This window comes from Theropithecus gelada, chromosome 11 (assembly GCF_003255815.1).
Source record: "Theropithecus gelada isolate Dixy chromosome 11, Tgel_1.0, whole genome shotgun sequence".
Taxonomy (NCBI): Eukaryota; Metazoa; Chordata; class Mammalia; order Primates; family Cercopithecidae; genus Theropithecus; species Theropithecus gelada.
The window spans coordinates 116,287,588-116,300,999 of NC_037679.1; the positions used below are offsets into that span (position 1 = coordinate 116,287,588).

At 38.5% G+C, this 13,412-nt stretch overlaps 1 protein-coding gene across 2 annotated transcripts in view; it reads right to left on the reverse strand.

The window, feature by feature from the left end:
• The window catches only part of ST8SIA1 (ST8 alpha-N-acetyl-neuraminide alpha-2,8-sialyltransferase 1), a 143,732-nt gene that overhangs the window by 48,712 nt on the left and 81,608 nt on the right, over positions 1–13,412 (reverse strand). For both annotated transcript variants that reach the window (XM_025403847.1, XM_025403848.1), the window contains one exon: positions 7,528–7,620. In XM_025403847.1, coding sequence (XP_025259632.1) covers positions 7,528–7,620 — 93 coding nt within the window. The remainder of the gene's footprint in view (positions 1–7,527; positions 7,621–13,412) is intronic.

The following is a 13,412-nucleotide window of genomic DNA, read 5'->3' on the forward strand; positions in this document are numbered from 1 at the left end:
TTGCCCCAAAGGATAAAAGCCACTAGGCCACCAAACAAAGAAACATTTCCAAAATACACAGCTTCTGAAATAATATCCCCTGAACAAAAGCAAACATTTATTTAGAAGAAATAGAAAGGAGCTGTGCCTTATTTTGTCCAAGGGACAAACTCTTGATAGTTCCCTGTACTGTATATGTTGAATAATTAAACCTCAGAAGTGAGATGATTATAGTGGGTAACATTATCGTGTAACACTTATTTGAATTAAAAAGGTAGTCCATGTTTTCTGACAAAAAGTTAACTTAATAAATTAATTTGACAAAGAGACTGACTTTGCCATGAGGACACGTAACATCGGAAGAACTAGATCCGCACTTCTGAAATTCTGACAGTACATATTTAAAGCATATGTATGTAATGCCCTCAAAAGTCCATACTTGGCAACAATTTAACCTATGCCACTAAAATTAGGTTAATTAAAATAATCAAGGGAATCGTGGATTTTAAAAATCTTTTAAAGGGGCCGGGCGCGGTGGCTCACGCCTGTAATCCCAGCACTTTGGGAGGCCGAGGCGGGCGGATCACAAGGTCAGGAGATCGAGACCACGGTGAAACCCCGTTTCTACTAAAAATACAAAAAAATTAGCCGGGCGAGGTGGCGGGCGCCTGTAGTCCCAGCTACTCAGGAGGCTGAGGCAGGAGAATGGCGTGAACCCGGGAGGCGGAGCTTGCAGTGAGCCGAGATTGCGCCACTGCACTCCAGCCTGGGCGACAGAGTGAGACTCTGTCTCAAAAAAAAAAAAAAAAAAAAAAATCTTTTAAAGGATATTTGGACACTAACTTGACCACCACACAATATAACCATGTAACAAAATGGCACTATATCCTTGAAATTCATACAAATAAAATAAAGAGTATTTGAACAAAAATGTTTTAAGCCGAAAGGCTACAGACGGTGCATTGATGAAGGGTAATGATATGTATGAATCCTCTGCCTTCCACCTGCAAAGGCCAGCAAAGGAAGAAAAAGGATAATAGTAAGGAGTTTAAAGATCTAGCTGCCAGATTAAAACCACCTCTCTCCTCTCTTCGCCCATAAAAATTCAATCAGAGGATGAATGCGACTGCAAAGCCCTTTCTAATCTTATGTCTCAGGCACCCTAACTAATCTTTTTGTTCTGGGTACTGTCAAGAAGAATGCACTCCAAACAAGATATCCTAACAAAGGCTGTAGCAAAGCTCCTTCTTACTGTAGCAAATCTCCTTCTTACCGAGAATTTCTTTCAGATAGAGCAATAAGTATTAACTTCTCTAACTTTCTTTTTGTCACTATAATTCTGTGTGCCTCTCATATATGTGTACTTAATTTTTCTAAAACCTGTTTTATCTTGTTACTGATATTTTCTAACAGAATTTTGTAGTGAAAACTCTTAATGCTTATAACTTCTGATAGAATATTTTTTAGCAGAACCAAGGTTTTGGAGACAGCTATGAAAATTAGCATTTCCACTGCACATCTCTGCCCAATGAGTTTAATTTTTCATCACATGAAAGTACAAGGTAACCACTGATGTCTTGGATTTGCACAGCTTTGAGGGAAGACTATGAGATAGGAATAAAATAATATAAATAGGATAATCTAATATAGAAATACATACTGCCTTTCTCACTTTAATATCATTTCTTCCATTTTACTGGGCCATGATAGTATAGCATCATCTATATTTTAATCCCTACATACAAGTGTTTGCACTTTGTATACCACCCTGTTTGCATATACTGCTGGCCACGTGAAGAAGATGCTATGAATGCAGTCTCAGATGTATCTAACCAAAAGTTTCCAGCACTTGCTACCTGTTTGATCCCTTCTATACAATGAAAAGTTGATAATTGATGACTTAAAACATTGTATTCCAATTTGAGCACAGAGCTTCACAACACTGACAGTGGTGCTGATAAGGCTTTAACTATATTTCTATTCACATATTTTTATTGGCCAGGTGCGGTGGCTCCTGCCTGGAATGCCAGTACTTTAGGAGGAAAAGGCAGGTGGATCACCTGATGTCAGGAGTTCAAGACCAGCCTGGCCAACATGGTGAAACCCTGTCTCTACAAAAAATACAAAATTAGCTGGGCATGGTGGCGCATGACTGTAATCCCAGCTACTTCGGAGGTTGAAGCAGAAGAATCTTTTGAACCGGGGAGGCAGAGGTTGCAATGAGCCAAGATCGCTCCACTACCCTCCAGTCTGGGCAATAAGAGTGAAAAACTGTCTCAAAAAAAAAAAAAATGTTTTTACCAATCCTTATGTTCAAGACACTGAGATCCCTTTTATATAGAACTTACACTCTAGTATAGTTCTCTGGAACTCAATTTTGTCAAAAAAGCAAACCGAGAACCTTTAAAATTAACTATAAGTTGTATAGTCCTCCATCACTTAGCATATCTTTTTCTTACGTTTTTAGTAAAGTATATATACTGAAGAGTGCATCTAACATACATGTGCAGCCTAAGGAATCATTATTAAGTTTATATCCATGTTACACCAGCCTGGCCAAGAAAAAGAACACTTCTAGCAATCCAGAAGTCCCATTATTCCACACCTGAACCCAATACTCTTCCTACCCTGATAAGTGATTACTTATTATTCTTTACAGTTTTACTTGCTACATCTTTGTCCCTAGCTGTATTGTTAGTTGCTTTTATTTTTATTTTAAATTTTCTTCTTCTTCTTCTTCTTCTTCTTCTTATTATTATTATTATTATTATTATTTTAGAGACAAGGTCTCACTCGACAGACTTTGGTGCAGTGGCACAAACTTGGCTCACTGCAGCCTTGACCTCCTGGACTCAAGCAATTCTGATGCCTCAGCCTCCCAAGTAGCTAGGACTACAGCTGCATGCCGCCATACCCGGCTAACTTTTGTATTTTTTGGTAGAGATGAGGTTTTGCCATGTTGCCCAGACTGGTCTCAACTCCTCAGCCAGTCCACCAGCCTCGGCCTCCCAAAGTGCTGAGATTACAGGCGTGAGCCACTGGGCCCAGCAGCTTTATTTTTAAGTCTTAACCACCTGAAAATAATTTTTGGTATGCGTTATGATGAGGTTGAGGTTTAATTTACTTTATTTTTTTCCCATATGTAATCTAATTATCCCAACATTGTTTTGAAAAATTTATACTTCTTCGCTATTCTCGACTCTTCATATTTATATCACTGATATAAATATGACATCTGTCATATATATGGTTTATATCTATGTGGAAATACTTGGGAGTATCCTATTCTGTTTCACTGCTCAGTTGGTTTATCCCTGCACCAGAGCCACATTGTCTTAATTATAATAGCTTTTTAACAAGTCTTAACATCTTATAAAGCAACGCTGCCAATCATTTTTTCTTCAAGAGCTTCTTTGTTATTCTCGGCTCTTCATATTTCTACATAACTTTTGAAGTTTAACACACATATACACATGCATGCATCATGAAGATTTCCATTGGAATTTCAATGAATCTGTAGATAGATTTGGGTAGACCTGGTGCCTTTACAATACTGAGTCTTTCAATCATGCACATGGTATTATCAGTACATCTAATCAGGTTGTCTAAAGTGTCTCTCAATAAAATTTCATATTTTTTCCAAAGAGGACTTGCTTTCTTGTTTAATTAAATGTATCATATTATTTGATGCTATTGTAAATGCAATTTTTTCTTATGTTACAAAATGGAATTGGTGTATGCATGTTGATTTGAACAGAAATGTTGTTACATTGAATACTTTTTTTTTCTTTTTTTTTTTTGAGATGGAGTCTCGCTCTGTTGCCCAGGCTGTAGTGCAGTGGCCGCATCTCAGCTCACTGCAAGCTCCGCCTCCCAGGTTCATGCCATTCTCCTGCCTCAGCCTCTCGAGTAGCTGGGACTACAGGCGCCTGCCACTACGCCTGGCTAGTTTTTTGTATTTTTTAGTAGAGATGGGGTTTCACCGTGTTAGCCAGGATGGTCTCGATCTCCTGACCTCGTGATCCACCCGTCTCGGCCTCCCAAAGTGCTGGGATTACAGGCTTGAGCCACCGCGCCCAGCCTGAATACATTTTTTAAAGTAAAGAAACTTTCACTTTTACAAAATTATGTATAACCTGTGAAAATGCTACTGTCCCCTTGTGCAACACATGAATCACAGGGAAAGATCAGAGAGTGTGATGGTGTAATGTTATGAAATATATATTTGATCTTTGACCTTGTAACTCCTAAAATCTTTAGCAACTCCACAGTGATACCTCTTTGCATCTTAATGAGTTGACTGACAGCTGACCAGCCCTTCCAGGTGGGGGCTGTTCACTGGAAAGAATCAAGGCAGGATTCTAGGGTTGGGATTTTCAGGCCCACTCCCTGACCTCTGGGGAGGAGAAAAGGGTTCCAGGTTAAGTTGATCACCAGTGGTTAATGGTTTCATCAATCATGCCTGCTAATGAAGCCTCCATAAAACTCCAAAAGGACAGGGCTTGGAGAGCTTCCAGATAAGAAAGTGGGGGTTTCTGGAGGGTGATGTGCCCACGGAGGGCACAGAAGCTCCGCGTCCCTTCCCCCATACCTCATCCTATGCACTCCTTCATCTGAATCCTTTGCAACATAATAAACCAGTAAATGTAAGTAAGTGTTTCCTTGAGTTCTGTGAGCTGCCCTAGCAAATTAATCAAACTCAAAAAGAGAGTTGGGGGAACCCCAACTTGAAGCCAGTCAGTCAAAAGTTCCAGAGGCCTAGATTTGTGACTGGTAGGGGTTGCGGGTAGTCTTGTAGGACTGAGCCCTCAGTCTGTGGGATCTGACACTATCTGTAGATAGTGCTGGAATTGAATTGGAGATACCCCGCTGGTGTCTGCTGCAGAACTGCTTGCTTGCTTGGTGTGGGGGGGGAAAACACAAACACATTTGGTGGCAGAAGTTTTCTATGTTGATTATTCTGGGAAAACTCTATTGTCTCCTTGGGCAACATATGGATTTCGGAAAAAGATGAGAGGGTGTGATGGTGTAATATTCTGAAATATATATTTGAGATCTTTGATCTCATTTCGTGGCATACAACGCCTAAAATCTTTAGAAACTCCACGGTGTTATCTTTTTGCATGTTAATGAGTTGACTGAGGCCCTGTGCAGCTTCAGGGTGGGGGCTGGTCCCTGGAAACAGCCAGACACCCCCCAACCTTGGTTCTTTTCACAGTCTTCTGTGTTGTAGTGTGAGAACAGAGAAAAAGCAGTTGGTCAGCAGTGACCAGAGATGGTCCCTGGTTGAGAGCATGGGCTTTGGAATAAGAGAGGCCTGGGTGAAGTCCCAGGCGATTATTAGCAGCTGTGTGTATGAACAGATTCCTAGATTCACCACATCACAGGATTCTTCTGTCAATTGCATAAATTAAAATAGCTCCTGTCTATTAGGATTGTTTTAAGGATGAAGTGAGGCACTACCTATAAAGAGCACAGAACCTGGCACACAGAAATGTGAACTAAATACTTACCAACGTTAGTGATAATGATTCTTGCTTGTCCATGCATGTTTTCTTCACAGTGAGCTTAAGTCTTAAAAAACAGTTCTACTTTCCTCTTCAAAATTTAATTTTTGACTGTCCTTCCTCCATTTGTATTTATATTTTTCCCCAAAAAACAATCTCTCCCTCTCCCTCCCTCCCTCGTTTCCTCCCTTCCTCTCTCCCTCAGCTTGTTCTAAATCTTGCTCTGAACATTCTTTTTCACATTCCTTTTTAAATCTTACAACAACTCCACATATTCAGGTAGAAAAACAGAATCTTCTGGTCTTGGATACAATATATTAAATGTTTCATTTCCCTCCAAAGGAACATGTGTTCCTGCTTAAAAGTTATTTTATTCCCAAATCAAAATAATAGTCAAAGATGTCACCTTTGGGGGAAACTGGGTAAAGACTATGTAGAACCTTCTTGTAAATTGTTTTTTGCAATTTTCTGTGAATCTATAGGTATATAAAAATAAATTGTTTTAATAAAAAAATTTCTTGTAAGTGTTCTCATTTCTTCTTTGTACTTTTCTGTTTGATTTCTTATAATGAATATATATTTGCATTGAAAAACAATAAAATTACTCTTACAAGAATAAAAATAAATACATTTATATGGATTACATTTCTAAATATAAACTATAAATGCATTAGAAAAATTCAGGATTTTTTTTCGTGGAAGGGAGGAGCATCAGAGTAAGAAAGATCATCCAAAGAAAGATTGTTTTTTAAAAAGAAACCATAAAGGAAAATACTAAAAAGTCTCATTGCATAAAAATTTTTAAATTGCAATAGAATATAAATTAAAATATATGTAACAGGCTAGAATAAAATATTTGATACAAAGACTTAATATACATAATATAGAGTTCCTATAAATCAATAGAAAAATATTTTTAAAAGCAAGTCGAAAGTAGGCAAAAAATACAAAGAAACAGAAGAAAAAATACTAATAGTCAATACCCACTCAGCTCTTCTTATATTCAGAAAAATGCAAATTAAGTCAAATATAATGTATCCTTTTTTTCCACAAATAGTATTGTTTTTCCATATGGGTAACAATCAGTCTTATCCATTATTGAAGATAAATGGTACATTTTGGGGAGGGTAATTTAACAATATCTCCCAAAATTAAAAGCTGATTGCATTTCTAGATACGTATTTTATGGGAATACTTATGAACCAAAACAAGTAGTGCCACACTGTGAAAAAGTGAACACACATGCCGTTCACTTGGATGGGACTTATTTAGATGACAAGCGCCTGGGCCCAGAACATCTGGATATTTCACTCCTAATTGCTAGGGACACAGAAGGACCTAAAGCAATGCTTGATTCTTCCTTCTCTACAATGAACAGTCCTTGGAGAAACAGCTGATAGCTCGCTGATGCACTTCATCAATTAGAGACTGACCCCGCCCCCGCCGAAGCTCCCACAGCAGCTTCCCAGATTCCAGGGAATTTCAAGATTTCTGGAATTGATACTAGAACAAGAATTTTACAACTGCTCTCCCAAATATGATTGAATATAATATAATGTAATGTGATATAGTATACTATAACCACATATTATTGTACATTCTGACAATATTGCTATTGTAAAGCATGCATGGATTGGCCAAAGCAATGTAATGGATTAGCCATTGCTTTGTTTTTATTCTTGATATTAATTCAGTTAACAGTTGCCAATCAATAAATTGGGACTGAAGTCAACAAATTGAAAAGTAGCAGTAATGAGGAAGCAGAATATTGTGCTGTTCTTTAAGCAAAACAATTGATCTTCTTGTTATTTCTACCATCTCTAAAGGCAAGAAACAGAATCCCAGAGGAAGCATAAAATACTGTTTGGATTCCCATAATCCTGCTTTCCTTATTTACAATTCCCTTCTTCATCCTTCCTGCCTGTCCGGATGGTTTTCCTCTTGATTTCCCAAACTGAACTATGCTCACTGCCTTTGAGATGCTAAGTACTTGAGAAGACTTCATCTTCATTCATCACAAACAGAAGTCATAAACTCTTACCTTTGCCGAATTATGCTGGGGTTAGCTGTCACTAAATGACTTTTGGATCCAACATCTTTAGTGTATTCACTTGACAAAGGAGGGAGATTGCATCTAGAGAAACAAGAACAAACATTTTGGAATGATTCGCATATTTTAAATCATCAGTTAGAATAATACAAATAGAAATTTTATTAATTCTAGCTCAATTCACAAGTAACTGTTTCTTTTTTTAACCACCTCTCCCTTTCAATAGACATTAGATGAATAATTAACTATCAGCATCTTCCAAATGCTATCATAAAAACCACTCCTGTTTAGGAAGAAAGATAATGTCAGCCAAAGGTGTAAATGATCTACAAAAAGAAAGAGACAGGGAGCTTGCAGTGAGCTGAGATCCGGCCACTGCACTCCAGCCTGGGCGACAGAGCAAGACTCCGTCTCAAAAAAAAAAAAAAAAAAAAAAAAGAAAGAGACAGTAACTAGGAGGTATTTCTTCCATTCAAAATATTTTTGAGAGGGTAGGACAGACATTCTTAGACCTGAATTAGAGCTCAGGACAGTGTGGTACACTAGAGGACATGGGACCTACAGTACCTCTGCACACTCATAAACCTCAAAAGACAGGGAAGAATTAATATATTTTCTGGTGTTTTTCTTTCTTTTTCCAAAATCTAAATTATAAAAGTGCATTCAGGGCCATGTGCTATTCACTTAAATCACAGCATGTCTGACTGTGTGTGTGGCCAATGCACAGGCTGATTACTGCTGAAGGCATAATGGCTCATCATCCAAATAAATGCAGTGATCCACCATCCCAGTTCAGCCAAAGGAAAGAGTACAGGTGATGTTTCCCTGGTGATGGGAATAGCCATTCCACTCCCACTCCCACTCCCAAAACACCACCCTGCCCTAGTTCCTTTCCTTGGCCGCCATGTCTTATAAATGCTTACAATGGGAAATATGACCACCCCAAATTCAAATCCCATGGCTTTCTGCCTGTGGAACATTAGGCAAGTTAATTTATTTGCCTGACTTCAGTTTTTCCATTACACAACATGAGGATGATGATTTTTCCTCTTTTATTGAATTGTTGTAAGGATTAAAAACGGTATGTAATAAAAAAATTCCCTAACCTTGATGTGTACACTTAGTAAATATTAAAAAATATCACAAATCAGATATAGCATATAAAAATAATTAAATATACATTTATTATCTATGAAAATGCCAATTGGGCCTATAGTTTCCATTAAGCTTTCTTTTATTACTGAGTCCTCATTTCTCCTCTCCAACCATATGTCTAACTTGATTCCTACCACATTAGGGCATCTGTAACTTTTTATCACTTCAGTAAACAAAAGCATCACTTACTTGTAGGTAAAGATATCTTACAAATATTGCAGTCTCTGCTAGTTCCCCAACAACTAAATTTTCCCTACAAATTACCCCCAGTATCCAGGCACCCACTCAGCTGATCAGCTCAGGTTCTCTGATTTTGTCTCTTATTTACCCTGTGAGCGTCACCACATCAAAGCATCCTAGGCAGAAACTTGTCTCAGTTGATTTAGAAGCTTCTTTTTATCTGCTCTTTGGTGATAAGATACTGTTTTTTCTGGTAGCTGCCAACAGGTCAGTTAACCAGTCAGTGGCTTTTGCTGAATGCCCACTGAAAGCACACAGTGCTTGGGGGTGGAGCCCAAGTCAGAGAACCTACTCTTGAGGTATGTACAAGAGTAGATAGAGTGGTTGCCCCATATCCCATGTGGTGTTTCCTGAGGATTCTCATGAGGGAGTGAGTTTATGCATCAACAGCCAGGCTCATCCGGTTGTGGTAACAGATTGTGGTCTTGTGATTTAATTGATCTTTGCAAAGAGGAAGATGACTTCCAGGATAAAACACAGACTAAAGTTTGGATACTTGTCTCTTAAAGCAGCTTTGATCTTAATTGCCCTTGGAAGCATGTGAGAATCAGCTACGTTATGCTAAAACTGTAAATTCTGAGTATTGCTGGAGAGTGCTGTCAACGTGTTTTGTCATTATTAAACAAACTGGTTTTCATGAGTAAACACTTTGTTTTCCTGTGTGTTCCATGGCTCATGTGTCTGGGTCTTTTCATATCTACTGCCACAGAGTAATAGCTCAAGAAAAACTTGCAGTTATTTATTATCGTCTAGAACAGAGGGATTCATGCTTAAAATCATAAAGATAACATTTTATATGAATTTTAATGTATTTCCAGAAAATAACGACAATACATTTTGGTGTAAGTTCTGGGTAAACTTTTTCTTTAAGTGCAAATATCTGTGACACTTTCCTGTATCTCTTCTCTCAGGAAAAGCACACCATAATTTTAGTTCCTCAACTCATAAATTGATAATTACAAAGATGTACACAAAAGGCACATTTAATAAAGTCAAATTGTTTTAATAAGGCATATTTGTGGTGTAAAATGTTTCAAAGTTTGCATTATCGCTGTTGGCACAATTAACAAATATTAATGACTGAAGTGTCTTAGCAACTGTACTCATGATCTTAAAAGAGATCTGATCAGAGAATTAACAAGAAACGAATATTCTTTGAATTGGGATGTGGAAGTAAGTGGGAAATGGGCTTGATAGAAAGAAATCTTAAAGTAGAAAAATCACAAAATCCCTTTACATTTTTTATATATATGTGAGTATACAAAACATACATTTGAGCATAATTCAAAAGGCACCAAAATTATGTTCCCTCATTCATGTCCCCAAGTTAACCAGTTCCTTTTGAGGATGCAATCCCTGTTAACTTTTGTCTGGTAAACCTTCCCAATAAATTGAATTCAACAATATTATTTTTTAAAGTATTGCTTTTGGCTACAGAGCAAATGCTTACTTTGAGAAATGGGAAATTGATTTTCAGCACTAGAAGATGTGTTTGAAAACATTTAAGCAGAGAAAATTATGAAATTGTTGTATCCTACTCCTGGAAGACACTTTGAACTGTAATCTGGTACATCACTGTGTACAGGCAGCACTACTTTTTGATGTTGTCTCTCAGTACATCTGTCCATCACACACCCTACAGTCTAGGACCAGACATACGACATGCTTTCTGATCTACATTTATTCATTAAATGTTACATTTTGAATATATAATATCTCGATATATTAAGCATGCCCCAAAATGCATATTAAGCAATGATTTATTAATAGATCTGCAAATGGTCAAATAATTTTAAAAAAATCTATCAACTTTTATTACTCCTATAATTTAAACTATACATAAGGCTTTTAAAAATTAAAATGTGTCATAAAACAGCACTATTCTTGAAATTAAATCAAAGGCATATGCATACATAGTTCTTGTTATGGTGCTACCTTCTTTGAATTCTTTCAGCCCTCATCTCCTCATATTTTAGAAACATTATGCTCAATATTGTGCCAGGCACTCTAATCAGAAGCACCCTTTAATTCTGAACTTGAATATATCAACATCAGATTGCATATAAAGCCAACAAAGTCTTGTTTACTTGTGATAAATATGGCCCACTGGAAATAATAGATAACACTCTATGGTGCCTAAGCCTAGTCTTCTACATGTTAGTACTCGTCCATCTTCACAAATGGATGACACACACACATACACACTCATGAATAATACAAAGATACATTTATTATACTGCACGAAGTGTATTTACACTTCCACGTGTATCAAGGCCACTTGAAATCACTTAACTTCTTTGAATCCGTGAGTTGAATACTATGTATTCCTTCTTTCTTACATAATTTTTGGAAAGAGCACATAAACTAATAATACTCAAGAGCAATTTGAAAATATAAACTAAACTACATAAACGGTGTTACAATTATACGGTATTCATACAGTCATAGATAGAGTAAGAGTTGCCATAGTGGGAAGGGCCTGAGGAACTGACTACTCTGCTTCCTCCTACAAATTAGAAAGCCGGGCCCCAGCAAGGGTAAAATAATGCACTGTAGGTCACAGACCTAGTCAACAACAGCAAGGACTTGTCTCCTACCTCTCTGTGTTCTTTGCTGGCTCCTCAGCCTCACCTAATGCCAAAATACTGAAGAGGGTGCCTGAAGGTGGCTCAGGGCTCTGCTCTCACCTATTCATGCTCTCTAGGTGATTTTCTCCACTCCAATACCTTAAATACCTCTCTGGCTCCATCTCAAGCCATTCTCCCCACTGTTCATGTCATTGCAACAGCACTTGCTGTCGTTCTCACCTTGAACCCTTGGGTTGTTTCTCTGCTTAGGGTGAAATGAAGAGAAGACTCAGCTCAGACACCACTTCTCTTGAGAAGCTCCTGTGTGTCTGAACTCCCCCACGGTAGCAAGCACATCTCTAGGACATAAATTCATGACAGGATTGTTCAGCACACCATTCCCAGAGCCAGCTCAAGGCCCATAGGTTATGGGTGCTCAGTGAGCAGGTGTTGCATTGACTGGAACTAAAAGAATTACATTTGTACTTTTTCCCTTTTTCTATTATTTGTATATATTGAAAAGAAAAACTGCAATATAGAGGAAAAACTACGCTGGGGGTACCTGTACGAAGGAAAGGTGGGTAGACAAGGATCTAGACTCTCCTGCAGGCTTCAACAAGTGAGAAAAAATGTCTTTCAGGGAGACTAACTCCGAGAGAGAACTTAGCCCCCACAAGTACATGGCTTCTCTTGAAACTCTCTCAAATAAAGTCTTTACTCTTCCCTCTCCCACTTAGCTCAGGGCTCAGAGGTGGCTTAGCATTCTCTCGGCTACCTTTTTTCCACTCCTAGACTGTTACTCATTTATACCTAAAAATAAACAGGAATACAAAATCTCGCTCAGCTTTCTGTCCTCGGTGTTGCTGCGGTCTTCACCCTTCCTGGCCACAGAGTCTGCTGGCACTTGGTTCATAGTCATTTCTACCTCAATGAGACTTGAGGGTCCACCTGAAAGGCCTCTCAGAGTCTATCCTCAAGGTTCCTTTATTTTCTCAATAACAAATGTTTTCTTTTTCTACAACATGTCCACTCATCCCCCAGACATCCTGAGCTCTGAAATCTTGCCCTCCAGAAAGCCATTCTTTGACTTTAGCTGCTTCTTCTTATTCCACGTCTCCTTCATTCACAGCCAGGAGCCACAACTTACCTCACCCCTGCTCTGAATGACCCCATCATTTTTCCCTTTCCTTTCTCTTTCACTCATCTCAGAGCTCTCTTCCTGCCCAGCCCAGATTTCAAGGTGTGTTACTTTACACTCTCTCTAGCCAGAGCCCTCCAAGTTGTCACTCCCTGTCCTTCTTCCCTCTCACCCAGATAATCCCAAACCTGTCTTTATCGAATCACTTGCTGTCTTTCCTTCTATGCCTGGCTGGTAAGCATGTCTGGGCAGAATCACCCAGCAGTGCAGGCTGCTGCCACTACAGTTTGGCAGTCTCTGCCCCTGGCTGAATATGTCTCAGCAATTCCTTTTCATCTCCTGCAGGGGCCTCCTGTTTTTCCTGGAACAGATGTGCACATCACCAATCTGCTCAGTCCCTTTACCAAGCATCCTCCTTGTTTGAAATTTACCCCTGTTTCTTTGTTCCAGTTTTCCCACTCACTCAAAGATTTAATCTGTCTTCAAATCCCACTTGCTACTTACACATGCTTTGGTGAAAAACTAAGAATATGGTATAGAATAAAATGAATCCATTAAAACATTTATTCACAGAGAGTTGCCCTTAAGGAAAAGAACAATTTAAAAAGTCAGAATCACCTGGCTGTACAATCTAAAATGAGATGTGAGATTTTCCACTTTCCCCTGTTCCCTTTATTCACAGCAGAGTGGGTATCCCTGTTCCGCCTGAGCCTTCTCGGCTTTGTACTTTCTCGGGGCATGTTCCCTCATTCCCCTTACCTCTCTCCTAAACTCAC